The 21,376-nt window shown below is 43.6% G+C and overlaps 1 protein-coding gene across 1 annotated transcript; it reads right to left on the reverse strand.

The window, feature by feature from the left end:
* Positions 1–11,823: 11,823 nt before the first annotated feature.
* Positions 11,824–21,269, reverse strand: LOC115791424 (zinc finger protein 224-like). The gene is made up of 4 exons (XM_030745508.1): positions 21,067–21,269; positions 19,653–19,725; positions 14,341–14,937; positions 11,824–13,650 (listed from the first exon to the last, which is right to left on the reverse strand). Exons 2-4 carry the CDS (start codon positions 19,668–19,670, stop codon positions 12,991–12,993), a joined length of 1,275 nt encoding a protein of 424 aa, XP_030601368.1. The 5' UTR covers positions 19,671–19,725; positions 21,067–21,269; the 3' UTR covers positions 11,824–12,990.
* Between the last annotated feature and the right edge of the window lie 107 nt (positions 21,270–21,376).

The raw sequence follows: 21,376 nt of genomic DNA on the forward strand, positions 1-21,376 counted from the left end.
ACCAAACCATTTTCCACATATATTTATTTATTTATTATCATTTCATAGATGGAATTACTCAGGCAGATGATTTTTACATATGGGATACAAAGAACAAATACATAAAAAAGGTCATTTGAGGAATTATCCCAACACACGTTAAGAAGTGTTATTATACACATGAAAGCTGCGTCACATCTTCAGGGCTTCATTTGGCTGTGCAACAACTATTGTGGTCAGCAGATGTCCCCCAGGAGTACTGAATGAACCTTCGAGTAGCGAACCAATTTTTGACACAATGGTTCAAAAAGGGTCAGAGCTTCAGAAAGCCTCGTTTTGCCATCACTAAGTAAAGCAGTGGTTCTCAAATCCAGGCCTCGTGGCCCAGTGTCCTGCAGGTTTTAGATGTGTCCCTGATCCAACACACCTGAGTCAAATGGCTGAATTACCTCCTCAGTATGCAGTCAAGTTCTCCAGAGTCCTGCTGATGACTTCTATATTTGACTCAGATGTGTTGAAGCAGAGACACATCTGAAACCTGCAGGACACCGGACCACGAGGCCTGGATTTGAGAACCACTGGTGTAAAGCAGTAAACAAAAGTGAAGAACACTGGAATGTTTGCAGGAGTTACCTGTACAGAGTGCAGCATGTTTGGAGTTTCCTGAGTGTCCCTGAATGCAACAGTGAATCAGTGTAACTGTGTGGCTGCTGTTTGGAGCACTCATTTATATGCAGTTACAGGGGGAGATTTTATCACTGTGGAAACGGTAACGAGTCCTACAACATCAAGTGACACGTAAAAAACAACAGCAGCCCCAGCAACAAACAAGGAGACAAACAAGGCAGCATAGGAAAGGTTTCCTGCCTTTAGGGGAACGTTCACTTGGGTTAAAATACCCCTCGACCTCTGCAGTCTCACATCTCATGGGATTAACATGTTGTTTCTGTTAATTAGGAACACCTGAGACACACTTTGAGGGTCCAGGAGATATAGATTCATCTTTAGAAGAGCACAGGTAAACACAGGAATCAGAATTTTAAAAGTACACATAAGTACACATGCACTGACGGCACAAACAGTTTGATTGTGTATTGACTTTCCTTCATTGAAGTGAAGTGGTCCACCAAAGCTGAGCAGAGACTGTATTAAAGAGTCCTCAGAGTCACCCTCAGGGGCAGCGGGTAGATCTGAGGTCTGCATCCACTGACCCTAACACTGAGGACCAGGAGAAGCATCACACAATGCTGGTTATCACCTGGCTAAGTTAACCACAGGCTTTCCCTGCATGTTTGCATGAAAGTGGGGGCATCTAATATTTTTTTACTGATGCTCATTGGGGAAACACTGTCGACTGAAAAGCTTCAGACCCTCCTATTGTCCACACACAGAGGTTTGAGGGATCTTCCAGGAATGGTTATCCTATTTTCTGGAGAATTGATTGGCAGCTGTGTTAATTTTGACAGCAAATTTTGATTTAGTTTTAGTCGTAGTCTTTTGACGAAAATGTAATTTAGTTTTAGTCATAATTTAGTCATCTGAATAGTTTTAGTTTTAGTCGACGAAATCACCGTAAGAATATAGTCGACTAAAATATAAAGAGTATAAAATGTAAATGCTTTTTCTTCAGTTCCCTTGAATTAGTCATTATACACACTTACACAAAATGAAACATTTATTCAAATGGAATGTTATTAATAATATTAACATGAGCGTTTCACCTGCTTCCCACACACCTGATCATTAACACCACCTCACTGAGATAATACGAGCGTTTTACAGCAGGACGCTCTGAAAGGTACAGGGCAGTGTTCAGTATGGAGGACCAAAACTGGCATAATTAGAAACTGAAGCAGAAATATATATAGTATATATTTTGTTTTGCCTTTTCCTTATACAAGCCTTTGTTCTTTTTAAATTTGCTCCTCTCCTCTTTTACTTTACCGTATACATTTCTGCCTCATTATGCAAATGAGGAGGGCTTCATTCACTCCAGCGCTAGTTAATGGATTCAACATAAAGACAGGCGAACATTACACAAGCCTAGTTTAATCACTTTACCTGATGCTAGCATGCTATCCTATGCCGCGGCATACAAGATAATATCGACTGTCCTCATAAGTTGTGTAAGACTTTCTTCTTTGAAAAGAGGATGGACACTTTAGTAGCTGTTAAACAGTGTACATTTGTGAAGATTACTTACCATTCAGTTTCTGTGTTCCCTCCTTTCTTTTCTAGTGTTGATGTCTTGGAACTGAAACAAAGGCCTGCTGTGGAGGTGGGAGGGATCAGAGTCTGCCGCTTTAGTCAGCGCTAACCAATAGGGACATGAGTTACATCGTTCATCTTTAGGCCCCGCCCCTGGATGTTCACGTTCTGAGAGTTCAAAAAACACTCACCTCAACCAAAAAAAGGGAGCGTCAAAACCAAAAGTTAGAAAATCGTAACCAAAGATTTCTGACACGTGCAAATAAAAGTTTAGGTTTGCAAATAACTTTTTTTAAAATAAAAAAATAGTTTTAAGAAAACTTTTGTAATTTGAATAAAAAAAATAGTTTCACAAAAAAATATTCCATTACAATTCTGAAAGTTTTGACAATTTTTTTTTTAATTGAGCCTGTCATGCCTGGCAGTGTTTGCAAGCAGAATCGTGATGCACTATTGTGCCAAACATTTATTCTTCCAAGATAAGCTCATATAGAGTCTCTATAAGCTTTTCTTGTTAATAATTATGTTTTTATTTATTTATTTGTGTACATGTAATTCCAGATGACAGGCTGAAGAAAAGAAAAAGAGAAAAAAAAGGAGAGAGAGAGAAAGGGGAGAAGACAGAAAAAGAGGGCCACTAAACTAACCAGAACAATTCAAATGCTGCAACTACAAAAAAGAAAAAAGACGACATACCAAAAAAACAAAACAAGCAATAGCTGGAAAAATAACTATGCGGAAAAGGCACAACAAAATGAAGCATGGCTGTATAAGAATAACAATTTTGTTATGCTGTAATTGCGTTAGTGTCTGTGTTTATATCATGAAATGCACTTACCAATGAGGGTGGAAAGCTGCTGCTCTGCCCATAAGGAGCCAGAGGCAGGCAGAGAGGGACCCAGGAAATCCGAGCCATCCGCAGCTCATCAAGAGCCAGGAAAACCTGTGGCCGCACATTCCAGCGACAACTGCATGCCCACCCCAGCAGAGGGGAGAGGGAGGCCCCCAGGGAGTTCAGGGCAACAGGAAACCAGCCCCCCGTGCAGGCCGGCGGCAGGGCCCAGGTGCCCAAAAACCGCCCGACATACCACAGAGCCTCCCCCACGCCGGAGAAGCCCAAGCTGCCCCAGCCCACAGCCCCCAGGAAAGCAGGTCGACACCCACGCCAGAACATCCAGCCCAGCCCAGGAACCCCAAGGCACCCACACCCCGGGGAGGCGGTGGACGCAAGAGTGACTAACAAGAAGCAGCCAGGAGGCAAGGCACAAGAAGGCCCAGACTCAGGTCCAGCCATGCACACACGTACACACACCCACACCCACCCACCCACATATGCTCATGCGCACACACACCCACATCCCTACCTACACGCATTCACCCACCCAAATACACCCATGATGACTGTGACAAATGCACAAAGATACACATTCATCCACATCTACCCACCCTCTAAAGCTGGGGCAAGTAGACACCCCCGCGGGCCAACAGCAACCCAGGACGCTGCTAGCCTGGCATCCTGTAACGAAGGCTAACTGCGGGTGGAGAGTCTAGCGAGATTAGCTAGGGTTAGCACTAGCCATGCCTGGGTAACTCATAAACATAACCGACAAGATTCCGAATACAGTGCCTTTATTTGGCAGAACTTACGACCATCAAACGCCAGGTCTCCACGGTTCTACATAGCCAGATCATACATGACAATAGGCACAGAGAGTCCCGCGATCAGCTTGTCACAATGTAGAGCTCGCGCTCCAAGATGTCGGCTGGGTGGGCATCAGCGGCGTTCTGCAGTGGTTCTCAGTCCAACACACACAACAAGGAAGAAACACCACCTTGTGGCATCATTCAACCTTGCAACATATCCCATCCCTGTTGCTCTGGCTGTTACATATTCCCCCCTGGTTACAATAAGGCTGTCCTCAGCCGTACACAGCAGAAAAAAATCAGCCACCCTGCACTTAATATGTGGTCATACATAACTCACATAGAAAAGTGTGGTTACATTCAGGGAAACACATCACAGTCAGCATATGACACACATATCAGTAAACAGAGCAAAAAAATTTCAAAATCGTCTTGAGGTAGTTGTACTACCGGACAGCCACATAACAAGCACATAACAGAATGAGATGAATGAGTGTACCTCTCAATACAAATCCAAACTACATTATAAAAAAAAGAGAACAGGAAATCAAAACAAATGTGGGAGGCAAAATCAAGCAGTGGAGAAACTATGACCACTGGATCAGGAAACAAAATAAAATACAAAAACTATCAAACAAAATCTTCCCTTGAATTACTAGTTTTTGTGGGCTGGCACACAACAAATGAGGCACTTACGCCAATCAGAATACTCAAAACACAACAAAACTGTTTTCTATTCCAGGTCGAGTCTTTTGGTGTGGTGAGGGTTTGTCCACCTCCTATCCGACCAACCAGACGTAATTCTGGGACAACGTCTCGGCCTTAGTTTATACCGGTTCGCATAATCCGGGCTGGTGTCAGACACATCCACAGTAGGGTCGTGCCTAGTGTTGTCATCCGTACCACAGTCAGCATCATCAGGCACAGTGTAGCGCACATCCACAGCAGGGAAACCAGCTTGGGTGTCAGCCTGGGAAGTGCGTAAAACAGAGTCTGAAGGTCCTGCGGTCCCATATTCTGTCATGGTAGGGACAGAGACCCTGGCAGAAGAAGCTGAGTCCCAAGTGTGAAAAGGCTGCATATTAACCACGTGAAAAACACCGGCGTCCTCACCAGTTTCCAGCCTGGTCAGTCTGTAGTTGACATCTCCAAGCTTCTGAGTGACACGCAGTGGGCCTGAGTACAGAGGTGCTAGTTTTGCAGCAAAGTTAGCCTGCGCATCAGACTTGGGGTGGGACTTTATTTTAACCAGGTCACCAACAGCATATGTAGCCTGACGGCGTCTCAAGTCATAACAATGCTTCTGTCTCTTGTGACTGTGGGCCAGTGCTACTCTGGCATGATCATGTGCCTCTTGCAGGGAGGCTCTAAGAGTCTCTGGGTACGGCACAGTGGATTCATCCACCTCAGAGGAGGAAGGTTGTGTAATGAGGTCAAGTGGGGTTTCCAGTTCTCGACCATACAGCATCATGGCAGGGCTTAGTCCGGTGCTGTCATGGGGAGCAGTACGCAATGCAAAGCAGATCTGGGAAAGAAACTTATCCCATGATGTGTGTTTGTCTCCAACATAAGCACGTATAGCAGTTTTGAGTGTCCTGTTCACCCTCTCCGTCGCATTAGTCTGAGGATGGTAGGCTGTGGTAAGGCGATGCATGGACCCAAGCGCAGAGAGGACATGCTCAAACAACTCGCTCACAAACGGTGAGCCCCTATCTGAGATAAGATATGTGGGGGTACCGTGTCTGGCAAAAACTTCACTGACAAACTTACTGGCCGCCACCGGCGCTGTAGCCTCTCTAACAGCACACACCTCGACCCACTTGGAAAAAATAGTCAACAAAGACCAGCAAATGGGCATTCCCTGAGGCAGTGCGAGGCAGTGGCCCGACAAAATCCACCCCTGTGTACTCCCAGGGTTTTTGGGGCATGATAGGAACCATGAAACCAGCTGGTTTCCTTTGGCTTGGTTTAGTGAGCTGACAGACCGAACAGGAAGCAACATAACGCTTGACATCCGCAGCCATTTGAGGCCAGAAAAACCTGGACTGCAGTCTCACCAGTGATTTAGAAATACCAAGGTGACCCGCGGTGGGGTGATCGTGGTAGTAGCTGAGCAAGGTACCACGGAGTGACGTAGGAGCATACAATTTAAGCTCCTTCAATGGATGCAATCCACACTTGTGTTTTGGGTCTTTATAATAGAGTAGACCATCATACACAGTGTATAATGAGGAGTCACTCTCATTCATGTTATTGAGGTCCATTTCATTACCTCTGAGCAGTTGGCCAGTGACTGGGTCATCCAACTGCAATCGCTTAACATGTTCGCGATCCGCCAGTAGTACTGGAGGCAGAGTACGGAGATCCAAACTGCCAATGACAGCGTACTCAGGCAAAAGATCTGTAGGAGTGCTGCAGGAATTAGGCAGAGGGTTGCGAGATAGTGCATCCGGCACTCTGTTGTTCACACCGGCCTTGTGCACTATGCTGAAGTCAAAGTCCTGGAGTCGTAAGGACCATCGGGCTAGTCGGCCAGAAGGGTTAGGCCGGGACATTAGCCACTTGAGGCTGCTGTGATCAGTAAAAACAGTAACATGAAGGCCCTCAACATAAGGTCTGAAATGTTCGAGAGCCCAAATAACAGCCAAACACTCCTTCTCGGGGGTAGAGTATGGCTTTTCCGCTTTGTGCAGAGAGCGACTTGCGTAACTGATTACGACCTCTCGACCCTCTTTATCCTTCTGCATCAAGACTGCCCCAAGGCCAATATCACAAGCATCAGTGTGAATGAAGAAAGGGCATCCAAAGTCAGGAAATCTGAGGACAGGTGCCGAAGTGACACTCTTTTTCAAGAGATCCATGGATTTCTGACACCTATCATCCCAGTGAAAAGCTGTGTCTTTCCGGGTGAGCGCGTGAAGTGGCTCAGCATGGCGTGCATAGTTCTCTACGAACCTGCGATAGTACCCTGTCAGGCCAAGAAACTGCCTGACATGTTTGACGCTGGATGGGACACCAAACTCCAACACAGCTTTGACTTTGTCTTCATCAGGCTTTATGCCATAAGGAGTGACGCGATAGCCGAGGAAGGTGAGCTCACTCAAACAGAACTGACATTTCTTAAGTTTCAAAGAAAGACCTGCAGATTTGAGCCTTTCGAGCACTTCCCCTAGATCAGCCAGGTGTTGTTCAAAAGTGGGGGAAACAACCACAATGTCATCCAGGTACACAGCACATGTCTTGTATACAAGACCTGCAAGGACAGTATTCATTAGCCTCTGAAAGGTGGCAGGTGCATTGCAGAGACCAAAGGGGAGTACACGGAACTGGAAAAGACCACAGTGGGATATAAAAGCAGTTTTCGGTCGGGACTCCTCCGCAACCGACACTTGCCAGTATCCACGGGCCAAATCCAGTGTCGTGATAAACCGCCCTCTCGCAAGGAAGTCAAGTGACTCTTCAACACGTGGCAAGGGGTACGCGTCTTTCTGTGTGACTTGGTTTATGCCCCTAAAATCCACACAGAATCTCGGATCGGCCCCAGGCTTGTTCACAATTACAACTGGGGCAGCCCATGGGCTGGTGGAGGGCTCAATGATGCCATCCTGCAACATCTTATCCACCTGCACTTCAATAAGCTGTTTCTTTGCTGGGGAGGTGCGATAAGGGGGGAGATTTATAGGTTTTGCATCCCCAGTGTCGATCATGTGTTCAGTGAGGGAGGTGTGGCCTAAATGACCATCAAACATCTCCTCAAAGTGGGTGAGGAGGCTGACCAAAGCTGACTTTTGGCCCTCCCCAAGGTTTGCCTCCACAACTTTAGAGACAAGCGCTGTTTCCAGTGAGTCAAGGGACATGATCATCCCTCCTTCGACAAATAAGTCAGCCGCTTCATCCTCCTCTTCGCTCACCACAGGACACGGGGTGTCGTCCATGTATACAGTTCTGGAGGGGATATGGATGGTTAATGAAGCTCTGATCATGAAATCCATCCCCAAAATGAAAGGGGTTGTCAAGTTATGAATTATGACAAAACGGTGGTAAAAACGTTTGTTCATGAAGCCGATGGTTAGCCAAGCAACACCATCAGGGGAACAGCAAGCATTGTCTGCAAGGATCACAGGGGGGCCTGTCCACTGCTGAGTTTTGCAAGGGTAGGAATTGTTCACTTTGACAAGGTCAGCTCGTACAGCAGAAAGAGACGCCCCTGTGTCAAGAGTGGCGTCTGTGGATACAGATTTAAAGTTTACTTTGGTTCTTAGTGGTGTGTTCCAGGGTGCCTGAGAAGCTGTATCCTCCATGTGACCCAGAACAATTTGCTCTTGTGGGGTCATGGCATCTGGGTGAGGCTCAATCAATGCCTGGGGGGAGGGTTGCCTCGGTAAAATGTCCTCCCCCCCTTTCGGTTTCCCGCCTGCCTGGTGGATATTTGGTCAACAGCTGTGAGCCTGTGTGTTTCAGCTTCAGGCTCGACCACATTTTCAGGCGGAGCTACTGAGGAGGCTCCGACAAGTCTAGGTCGGGAGTGGGACATGTCAGATTCAGTGTGGGTCACGATGGTGCAGCTTGGGCACGTGCGGGACGTGAACCCAGGCCGAGAGCACTTAAAGCAGTGAAGCTCGTTGTCCCGCTTGCCTCTGAAGCGTGCAGGAGAGGACTGACGACCACTAGGCCCAAGGACTGCATGGAGCTCATGAGCCCGCAGCAGCAAGTCCATAGCTGAAGGGACAGGTGTGCCATATAGTGCAACCCTGTACTTTTCCAGAGAATGTTTACAAATCAATTCAATCTGCTCTTGTTCTGGAGGGGGACACCTTAACTTGTTAAACTCACCGAGCATGTGGGCCACAAATGTAGGGAGGGGCTCCTCTGGTGACTGGATACGGTCAAGTATGCCTCTTAGCACCCGTTCCTGGTTGTCAGATGGTAGAAACACTGTCCTGAAAAGCTGGCAGAATTGTGTCCAAGACACAACATGTGAGCTAAGTGCCTTAAACCATTTGCCTGGTTCTTTTGCAAGAAAATGAGGCAGTTCATTCAAAATCTGTGCATCAGTTAAGTTCAAGGAGGATCTGTAGGTGTCGACAGCTTGCAACCAGTCCTCTGGGCGCACCCCACTATCACCTGCAAATACTGGAGGCTCCAGCTTAGCATGGTGCAAAGCAGCAGCAATCATCCTGGACGTGTTGTTCAGTTCCAGGGAATGTTGTTGCAGGAAAGAACAGGATTTTCTGTCCTGGGATGGGGGCACTGTCTTAGTCACAGCTGGTGAATATGGAGTTGACGAGGCTACCGGGTTAGAGGTTGGCTGTTGTGCTGCGCGTGTGTCACAGTCTTTCTTGTCACACTGATCCCAGCATTTCAATATACTCTTCTGCAGGCTGAGGGAGTCTTGTAGACATTCCCGTAATCTTTCAACCTCTGTTTGTAACTCTTGAACCTGTTGGTTAAGCTCAGAAGTTATGGGTTGGGGAGCCAAGTACTCTGTTAGGCTAACAATGTCCATGTCAGAGTGACAGTCAACCTCGTCATCCATTATATCCGGATGGCATGCCATTCTGCATTGATTTTTTCTTTCTGAATTTGCACCTTAAATCAGCAACACAGTGTTATTTGAGTGTGTTATTAGCAGCCAGAAGCCTGTAGTCTATAAGACCACTGAAATCTCAAATCTCAGTGATTTAAAGTCAAAACATCAAATTCACATAGCAAAAACCCCCCAAAATACACTGCCCTGCAAAGAACAATAGTTAACAATGAATGAAAGAAGCAAGGTTCACCAAAACATCGATTAATCACAGCAAAATAACAATAAAAAAAATAACGCTGTAGGTAATAGAAAAAAATTTTTTTTTTTTTTTTTTTTCAGCTATAAGCGGAGTCTGTACACTTCGCAGTCAGTTAGCGATGAAGAGTAAAGTTCCAAAATAGTCCTTAAATCCAACACGGCAAAAGAAAACTTCTGGCGTACTTCTTGTAATATACCTCAGTTCTCTCCAGCATAAAAAAGTTACTTTGTGAATGTCCGGCGTGCCGCGGTCATATAATCCATCACACCCAGTCACGGTCACGCCAGGGGAGGTTAGCTTTGCTTTAATGGACGAGCCGGACAAAAAGCAAATTATCCACTTACACAGACATCCGTGGTTGGCGATCGGGAAATCGACTGAATCCAATCCAAACCTCGGCCTGTGTGCTCGAGAAGAGGTCCAAGGAACAATGTTCGGGCGCCAATTTGTAACGAGGGCTAACTGCGGGTGGAGAGTCTAGCGAGATTAGCTAGGGTTAGCACTAGCCATGCCTGGGTAACTCATAAACATAACCGACAAGATTCCGAATACAGTGCCTTTATTTGGCAGAACTTACGACCATCAAACGCCAGGTCTCCACGGTTCTACATAGCCAGATCATACATGACAATAGGCACAGAGAGTCCCGCGATCAGCTTGTCACAATGTAGAGCTCGCGCTCCAAGATGTCGGCTGGGTGGGCATCAGCGGCGTTCTGCAGTGGTTCTCAGTCCAACACACACAACAAGGAAGAAACACCACCTTGTGGCATCATTCAACCTTGCAACATATCCCATCCCTGTTTCTCTGGCTGTTACAATCCGAAGCACCACCTGATTCCCATCCCAGGCGAGGTGCAGGAAACCTAGGTGTGGGATGGCCCACCCAACCCCCCACCCAAATTATAAATGTTGAAGTGTATGTTTATGACCAGGAAATCTGTAATAAAATTCTGCGTAAGGAAAGAAACTGACTTTTGACCGGAGCCCAAAGGATTCACAAGCCCTCACATGATTGGTCACTTTTAAGTCGATTATGCAACGTGAGGGCCTTGACCTTGATTGACAGCAGTGGTCAGTTAACATTGAACAACTGTTTCTTCAAAACAATACCATTTGTGAATGTTACACAGGCCTGTAGTCAAAATAAAATATACTTCATTAAATCTTCTAGCTGAGGTGATATTGCTAGCAGTGAACACTTATTATGTTATGGCGGTATTCCAACTTTGTATTCCTGTAACAGCTGCTGTGGAAGAATTGTCCCTGATGCTCCATCAAACTACAAACTGATTCAGCATGAGGTGATGCACAGTGGGAGTTTTTAGATGACCTGAGATATTCGGTGTATCACGGTAACACAAAGCACAGGAAGAAGGAATAAATCTTGTTTGATTCGCACTTCCTTTCAGTTTCTTTCACCACATGTTGGTTCTTTAAAATCAGGACAGAATTAGCTCTCATTCATACATTATATCTGTTAAATACAACACTGATATGGAACTAGATTATTATTATTGTGCAATCATGTGTACATATACACTTGTTCTCTTGAACTCTGTTACATTTACACAATAAGGCCTGATATTAATGACTAGCAAATACAAAGTGAGAGGAAATGTGTGTGAGTGTGGTCACATTCACCAACATAAACATCAGAGGGCTTCAGGTTCAGGTGAGTTTATTTGCTCCTGCAGGTACATTTGGTTTGCATTCAGCAGCTCATCCATGTGAAAATGAAAACCTTTCCAAACATCCCAGAAACAGAATCAAACACAGTGAAGGAAAAAGAAGAACAAATCCACCCTACATGATGGAAGACAAACACTCGTTTGTTCATCCGGCTGCTGGGAAATAAAAATCTGTGTTTATGGTCTCAAAAATCAAACAGGTCCAAGGCGCTCTTCATCATCTTCATCAGTGTCAGTGTTCCAGCCTTCTTACTGACAGAGACATCAGCCACTGCCTGCCACACTAAAGCAAAGGCAGTAACAGACAAAGCATTAAACAGCATTAAGAAAAGAGGACTGGGCCATGGCTGCTCTCACTGTCCTGGAGCTGACCAACAACAACAGATCATCTGCAAACTTTAAAAAGCTCCTGAGATGTTTCTGATGTGCTGCTGTTTTTACCTGTCAGCACTTCTTTGCTGCCTCACCCCCATTTCCTCAAGAGGCTTTGACTTCTGCAGGCCGCCCCTGGAAATAAGAACGACTTCTTATTTCCTCGTGGATCTTGTTGATCCACGAGTCTCTTTTCCACATTCTTTAGGTCAGAGTTAAAATGCTGATCATGTTTAAGTTTACACCCATGACTAAAATCAAAAGCATTAAAAGGATTATAAAAAGATTCAAAGCTAACTCAGTGGGCAGATGTCTGAGACTTGGATTTCTACATCACTGAGTCATTCACAAAGATGCTGTGTTTGAATTGTAATACCTGCTCTGTACTTCCTAAATCTGTCCTCTTCCTGACAACACTTCCACATATTACTGCAATACAAAGAAAAGTAACACAAAAAGGAAACAAAGAAAAACCTACGCTAATATAAATCCATACTTGGAACAAACTAAACTGGATTAAAAACTAAAATTACAAAAAGAAAATTCAGAGTAATTAAAAACAAACTATAAATGGTAAATTGACTAGTTCTTATATGACGCTGTTCTACTCTAGCTGAGCAGTTAATGCACTTATACAACATTTTGCATTTAGCCATTCACGCCCATTCATACAAGCACCTCCATCTGTAGCTAAGTGCTTTCTGTCCATTCACACACATTCATACTCCAATGATTGCTTCAGAGAGCAACTTGGACTTCAGTATCTTTGGCATGCAGCCTCTAGCAGCCAGGAATCCAACGGCCAACCTTCCAATTAGTGTATGACCTGCTTTACCTCCTGAGCTATGGGCCCCTCGATTTCCAATTATAACAACTCTAACTTTATTGTAGTGTTATAAATGGATATTAATGACCTGCTAATATTCATAACCACAGACAGGGTCACCTGTGAGAAATTATTTAGTTGAATAATTAAATTCTAATGAGACATGATGTCTGTAGTTATCGATGGCTGCTGCTTATTGAACACAGTGCTGCACTGACTCAACCAACCTTTAAGTACTTATTAAAGATAAAGTTTGGCTGCAGTATCAGTTGGATATAGCAGACGTTTCTTTAATACAAGTACTACTACTAAATACTGTAATTTCTCAAAGAAAAATAAAAACCTTGATGTATATATCTGTACTTGCAGATTCCTAACTGTCAGATTCAGGATTATTCACTGCAAATCCAGAAATCAGAGCTACTTCATCAGATCAAAGTGTGACATTAACTGACACTGTTTACAGGAGATTCCATCGGAATTCAGTGGATCTGGATCTCAAGGTTTTCAAGTTTGACTGTGCAACCAGAAGAGGATCTTTGTGTGTCTGCAGATTCATTGTGATCCAATGATGGGAATGATTTCCGCCCTGCATGATCACGCTGATGTTTGGACAGAGCAGATAATGAAGTGAATGTTTTTGCACATTGGTAACAGTGAAACAGTTTCTTTGAAGCGTGGGATCGTTTGTGTCGGGTGTATGAACCAAGATTCTTGAAGCTCTTGTCACACTGGTCACAGCTGAAGTTCCCTTCAATGTGTGCACGTTCATGAAGGCTACGACTACTTGCTTGTGAGAAGCTTTGCTCACAGTGTCTGCACTTGTGTGGTTTCTCTCCTGTGTGGACTCGTTTATGTACTTTAAGGTAGTCTTCAGTGGCGAACGATGACCCACACTGGTCACAGACGTGCTTTTTAACCCCACTGTGGTAGAGTTCATGTCGTTTTAATCCACGTGCTGTGGGGAAGCTGCTCCCACATTCTTTGCAGTAGTTCAGGTTGTGTCCAGTGTGTCTACGCTGATGTGTTTTTAAGGTGTGTTGATGATTGAAGGTTTTCCCACAAAAGTCACAGCGAAACGCTTTCCCACCACCACAGAGAAGACATGGCTGAGAACTGGATCCATCTGTGTGGCTCTGCTTCTACACAAAGACACAAAGACAGAGTAAGTCAGAGAATCCTTCAACATTTTTATCCTGTACGTCACCTAAAATAAAGAGCATCTCTGCCAACGTCCAATTACATTTTACTGTTTACATTAGAACACTCAGCTTACTGGGATACAATAACTACAATACTACCACCATAATACTACAATAATACTCATTTAACACTATAACCTTAATGTCATACTGAAATACTATCACTATAACACTACAATACTATCACCATAACTGCAATATTACTGTCTTAATGAACTGCCACCAACGTAGTGCCACAATATTAATGTCACACTATATTAATACTAATGTATCCACCCATGGAACAATACTAATGCAGTACTACAATACTATAGTACTGCATTACTACATTTTATCTACACATTATATTTCTTTTAGGACATTAAAATTATTTTTATTCTATATGCACCTGACTGAAGAAGGAGCCAGTTCAAATGAACAAAGAGCAAATTATGCAGAAATAATAATAATAATAATAATAATAATAACAATAATAACAATAATGCCTAATATATCAGGAAACTACCATAATCTTAAATAATACAGTGAGAAAAAAGTAACAATTTACTTTTTTTTTCTTTCACAATTTAATGAGCAGAGTTGTTCCACACACTCAGGCTAAAATTACAAGATCAAAATAAAAATACATACCTCACAGTAACTGCACTTGTAGAGTCGCTTTCTGCTGTGGATCTTTTGGTGTACTTTGAGGTAATGTGGAGCTTTAAATGTCTTATCACACAGGTCACATTGATAAGGCCTCTCCTCAGTGTGGGTAAACATGTGCTGTTGTCTGTGGTAATCTGTTGCAAACTTTTTACCACATTGATCACAGCAGTACACGTCATGTAAAGTGTGAATGCGGAGGTGTGCATTTCTGCTCCCTATGTGGCTGAAGGCTTTTCCACAATAGTCACAGCTGTATGCCTTAATTCCAGAGTGGGTAATTTGATGACTCTTTAAACTGTTATTGAGAGTAAAAGTTCTGCCACACTGATCACAGCGGTACGGTTTCTCTCCACTGTGGATGCGCTGGTGTGTTTTTAAGTTTCCAGCCAGGGTAAAAGACTTTCCACACACGTCACAGCTGAACGGTCTCTCTCCAGTGTGAATGACTTGATGATATTTCAATTTAGCTTTATCAGGAAAATTCTTCCCACACTGATCACAGGAGTATTTTTTTACTCCCTTTGTTCTGTGAGGTTTGTCAGCCTCCTGAGAGCACTCAATTCTCTGTCCATGTTGGTCCTGCAGTGACAGAGATACAAACAGAGGCAGTGAGTGAAATGCAGTCACTAGTGCTAATGGCAGCGCCTGCTAGCAAATTGTGGTTATAGTGATCTGTTCTGGTAGCTAACAGCTGAAGTACAGAAAAAGTAACAGCTGAAATTGTCAGCACAGTGATCACAACACACACACACACACACACACACACACACACACACACACACACACACACACACACACACACACACACACACACACGGCAGAGAGCAGTGGAGGTGTGGAGAAAGTGTCAGTAATGATCTACTCAGTGCTAAATAGGGTTTAATATTTTTCCCGAAAATGACATGAATGAAATCCCGGGAAATGACGAGCCATTTTTTTTAAATTTTAATTCTGCCTTCTGTAGCCTGTGTCGGGCTTAACCATTTTGATATTGTAGAGGTAGCTTTCCAGCTATGTCCTGTTATGCCCAGTAGGGGGCAACGTCGGCTTGATTAATGCAAAAAAACCTACATCTCGACATTCGAGTGCTCGAGCTATGCGGTGTTGTATCGTTCCTCAACACTCCTTTAACAAATATAATTCGAATATTCCTGCATTGTACATGGAATTATACCAAGATATTTTACAACTGCTGGTGCAAAACAATACAGTTCATCTGCACACAGCATTGATAAAGGCTCAGCCACGCTGTCGTGGGGACATCTGTTGCGCTATATCTCCACCAGTGGAACGCTGTAATAGTCATTGAAAAGTTAACTACCGTACTACACTATAATATGGCATAACACAGGGCCTTGAGTAATGCACTATGACTTGGTAATTGCCATTCTGGCAACAGCAAATTTATAACGCCGTGTCTGAGGGTTAAAGTAGGTTCGTTGTGAATTGTCTTTTAAAAAACTGGCCGATCCTTATAGCCTAAAAAATATACATTTTACTCAACTCCATTTTAAAAGTGAAATATGTTAAAGTATCTATTTCATGATACTTTCTTCACACATTAGGCCCGTATCCTAATTCATGATTGTTAGTAAGTGGCTGCAAACGAGGAAAAGAAACACTCGAAGTTAAACAGATATTTCTTTATTGTTCAGGGCAGGCATATTTTATAGGCTATATAATGCAATATAACAATATATAATAATATAAAATTATATAATACAAAATACCTTAGGGTAAACACATTGCCTACGATTTCAACAAATTAAAGAGGAAAAAAGTACAACCGTGTAATATCTCTATTAAAATGCTCGAGATGAAGGCTGAACGTGCCTGAAATGAAGAGTAATGCTTTTCGCATTAAACGAACCCTTCTCTCAATATTTCCTTAAATTTAACATTCTGAAGCTTTCTTTACTTTCTGAAAGTCAAATCGACGCGCGCAACTTTTTTCCCGGTTTCCCGTCTAACGTTTCCTGGGAAACGGGAAATGGTTCTGATCGCATTTCCCGGGAATCCCGGATCCCGGGATTAAACCCTAGTGCTAAAGGGTCATCTTTTACAAATGAAGGAAATCCGACGCAGTGACGAAACACTTTACTGCTGCTAATGTGGGTGAAACACTCCACTTACTCAGAGACACCCGAGCTGCAGAGTTTAAATGATGTATCAAAGCAACAAATTTGTGATGATTTTTTAGAATCGCATCACCTGAGTTACTCGATGAATCGTGGCAGCCCAAATTACCACCACCTATTGGTGAAAATAGCACATTACATGCAACCATGTACAGGAAAAATAAAAAACATTAATTTTTGTTAAATAATTTCAAAGCATTAATTGGACATTCTGTAGGGCTGGGCAATATGGACCAAAATGAATATCTCAATATTTTTTAGCTGAATAGTGATATACGATATATATCTCGATATATTTTTATCCCAAAAGGTATAAACAAAAAAGCACTTAAGAGTCAAAGCTACGTGTCCCAAATGTCACACAGGCATTTTTATTAACATTCAGCTGAAGATATACATAAGAAATTACTCAAAAATAAACTATTGGCATATCTAAATAATGCTCTGCAAATAAATTAATGCTTTTTCCTCTATAAAAAGACTCACAGCTGGTCTATTAAAATGTAAATAGAAAAGATACAGAACAAAAACAGCAAAAGGCTGACTGATTCTTTACAGAGCTGTACATCCAGGTACAGGCTCCTGTACAGACTGACTGAACTAAACTCCATCTGCAGGATTTTACCATCTCAGTAAATCCATAGACATATGCGCTGACGTATCACAGCAATGGGCCCAGCCACTCAATGCAGCGTCTGTAAATGCAAGAAAAAGACCAGCTAACGCTATTAAGGTCACGTGACTTATGGTACCAACCAACTTCTGCTGTGTATGGCGGGGCCCTCTTACCTGCAGGTGGGGACTCTTAAGCTTCAGAGTCAAAGTTACGTGTCCCAAATGTCACACAGACACGAATGTACAAATGTACGAACGAAAGCTGTATGTACACAAAACACAGCAACAGCGGAGAATTTCAGGTTTCCAAAACTCTCCGACCTCACTGGAAAAAATCGTTAAATTTATCGCTACTCGTTTTTGGGGGAAAAAAGTCGACAGCGCGGTCTGAAAAGCCGTTAAATCTAGCAACAAATTTACTAAGTTGGGAACACTAAGTTGGGAACATGCGGTCGCTTCCTGCATGATTAACGGGTGAAGCGGATTAACGGGTGAAGCGGAGAGGGGGGGGGGCAGTGTGAAGCTGTGCAGAGGCAAACTGGGAGAAGAGAAGGTGAACTGGTGGAGCTACAAGTATGATTGTAATGTGAACTAGACTATATCGATATAAACGATATTGCCTCATCTTATATCGCGAATGAAAATGTATCGATATTTTTAAAAAAAAAAAATCGATATATTGCCCAGCCCTAACATCCTGGTTATGAAGAATCACAAGAGTCCAGCTTTAAAATGCCAAAGGATGGGACAACACTGATGATGAATGAAAGCCATCCTGGAAACTTGTTTTATCTGTGAGCTAACAGACACGTCCTGGACAAAGATGAATCCAATGCTGTGTTTCTATTAGTCCCTACTCAACACGGCCAGAACAACTCGCCACAGTCTTGTTGTGTTTTCATTACAATTACCACCTCAGTGTGGGTGGAGTGAAAATAGCAGCGCGGGCAGTAGTCTATTGACGTAACTCGTATGCAACTCAAACACAACACAACAATGGATGAGCTAGAGGCAAACTAACGGTGGCTAATGCCAGTTTACTATGACATCATGCATAAGTCCCCTGTACAATGTTTTAATGGATGAAGGTTATCACTGTAAAGTATTCAAATATGTATGCTGTGTGTGCCTTTCAGATGGATCACTTATTGCAAAACTACTGCTGCGAATCGTTGGTAAATGGTAAATGGACTAGTTCTTATATAGCGCTTTTCTACTCAGTCAGAGCACTCAAAGCGCTTATACAACACGTTTTTTTACATTTACCCATGCACACCCATTCATACAAGCACTTCCATGTTAACTAAGCTAAGTGCTTTTTTTAATTATATAACATCCACACACATTCACACTCCGACGGAACGGTTGGAGAGCAACTTGGGGTTAAGTATCTTGCCCAAGGATACATTGACATGTAGCCTGGAGTAGCCAGGAATCGAACCTCTGACCTTCCGATCAGTAGGTGACCTGCTCTACCTACTGAGCTACAGCCACCCCTGGTCTGGACATTGACCCGAGCCTCCCAATGGTTTGCCTCCATTTTCTTGCCATCAGTTTTAAAAATGGCGCGGTTGATTCTAGTGAAAGAGTCGCTCTCATGACTCAGCTACTGACAACTCTCTTTAGCCAATCGTGGCATGTTGTCCTTCGATGCCACATTTTTGGATCACGTCAGATCGCTTGGAACCCCAGCTGAGTGAGTACCAAAAAAGTACCTGGTAACTGGTACTGGTAATGCCATCAAAGGACAGCCAGCATACGCTTTTCCGAACCCTGTATGCATATATTTTATAACTGATAAAGTAAATATCAGCACCAGATGACTTATATTATGTCCTGATACATAAAACCAGAGTACTGACAGTGTTTAGGTTCTTTTTACTATGAGTGAAAATCACAAAGCAACTCTGAGCTCTCTCACTGAGTTTCTCCACAGTGCTGAACTGCAGGTTGTGATGGTAGTTGTTGTTCTGCTCTGCAGCCTCTGAGTTTGGTGCAGCAGCACATGAAGCAGCTCTCCACCTTCTGCAGCTTCTGCTGACCCTGAAGCTTGAAGCAGATCTTCAGAGCAGAACAAGAACTACTGCCACCGGCTGCAGTCCAACACAGTGGAGTTGGAGTGGGTTGAACCACAGGATGAGAGACTCTGGGGATCACCACAACAGCAGCATGAACAGCTACTGGGACAGCATTTCCAAACCAGTAAGAACTGGAAACAAACTGGTTGGAAAACAATGATCTCTAATGAGGAGAGAGTGGAAAAGTGCTATGAAAATATGAAATGTGTAATTATAACAGTAATGAAAATGACATTATAGATCAAATGCTGTTCAATGAAAATGATGTATTGTGTGATAAATTGTGGGTTTGATCTGAATCTTGATTATTAATGTCTTTGTTTCAGTGTCCTGTTAAAATGTGACCTTCTTATTTGGTCTTGTTGTAACTTCAGTGCTAACTGAGACCATAATAAACCAAACCAGCAGCAGCTGATGAAGTCACACAGTTTCAAAAATAGTGTAACACTGAGATTTTTCTCACCTGTTGTGTTGAACTCATTGTTTCCTCTGTAGAGGCTGAAAATGTTCCTCTGCTGCTCCGTCAGACTCTCCTCCTGCAGGAGAACAGATCTTTATTAGAAGCTACCACACAGATGCTGTGACGTCCTCCATCAGCTTCTTGAGGACAGCTGCACACCATCACACACCAGGGTCACAGTAATGAAGAGCCCTGGTTCACAGCTAAGCTGAGGAGGCTGAGGCTGGAAGAGGAAGAAGTGTGGCCTAGGGGAGAAGAAGAGGGTTCGTCACTGAGAGGACCCTGGTTCAAATCCTCGGGCTGGCATCACTGTGGGTCCCTGAGCAAGCCCACCCCCCCAGGTTGCTCCCCGGGCGCCCTTTGGCTGCCCCCTGCTCCATGCTGTGCTGTGTGTACTACATACTCCATGTGTGTGATGGGTTAAATGCAGAGAATGAATTTCACTGCATGTAAATGTATGTGACAAATAAAGCTCTTTCTTCTCTTTCTTCTTCTGTTTCAGAGTGGAGAAGGAGGCAGTTTCAAAGTTCAGGTTTAGCAAAGCAGTGAGAGGCTAAACAGGTGAACTGAAAGAAACTCCTGAACCAGTTTTCATTTGTTAGGGATTATTTTTTACTCACTGAATAAAGGACAAATGTTTATGGTAAACTCCAGTAAATGAATTAATAAACAGTGGATCAACCAAATAATAAACAATTAAATAATACATTAGACAGAGAGCAACAGATCATAAAGTAGTAGACTAACTTCTCTGTTTCAGTGCATCTTATCTTGAGGTCCGGCCACAAGAACGTACAATTAAAACATCACCAACATCACCATAATCTGCCATTAATCTGGACAAGATTTCTCTGTATTGATGAAATCAGAACATCAGGAAGAAGATGTGCTCATGACTGAGAGGAATCTGGGTCATGAAAAACCAGCTTGAACAAGACTGAGTGACGAAGGTCAACTCGTAGCACCCAGAGATTGTTTCTGCTTAGATAACAGTCAGTATAAAAATGACTGTTATCTGTTTCACAGAAACATCGGAAAGATAATATTCAAATAATCACTTTTTGGCACAACACCGGCTCGTTGGAACCAGCACCGGAACCTCGCAGTGGAAACGTAGCACGAACCGTACATAACGATGTAGATGCGCAGATGAATTTGTAGCTGCTCTCCCAGGTGTAGCTGCAGCGGTCACTGCTGCGTGTCTTTAGCTTTTTGTCTCCTGCTCTTTGTGTTTTGTCCTGTGTGTTGTTGCTGGGATCTCTGTGCTCCTCTTTTCTCTCCTCTCTCTCCCCTCACCGCCCAGCTGCTCTGTGCGCATCATTTTAGGAGTTCACTTCCTCTCATGTGTTCATCCACAGCAGTTTCTGCTCCAGCTTTCTGCCAAACGCTCAACTGCTAAAGTTAGCTCGATGCTTACCTGTAGCTGAGCCCACAGACAGATTAGCGCTGTTCTCAGGTCACATCCAGGAGATCAGGGTGGGTGATCGATCCAAGTATCGATACGAACGTTGGTAGAGATGTTGGATCGATGCTTTAGTTTGTTTCTCCTCTAAATTCACGTCTTTTCATCAATGAAAAAGCAGCTCCGTCAGCTCCGCTCTCCGACCACGCAGCCACACTTTGCTCCGCCCCCTTCTTCCTGCTCTGCTGTGGTTTGTCGCTGGGCGGTCACGTGACTCAGCTGCACTCACAAATCACTTGGGCTGGAAATTCTCTACAACAGCAGC

Source organism: Archocentrus centrarchus, chromosome 2 (assembly GCF_007364275.1).
Source record: "Archocentrus centrarchus isolate MPI-CPG fArcCen1 chromosome 2, fArcCen1, whole genome shotgun sequence".
Lineage (NCBI taxonomy): Eukaryota > Metazoa > Chordata > Actinopteri > Cichliformes > Cichlidae > Archocentrus > Archocentrus centrarchus.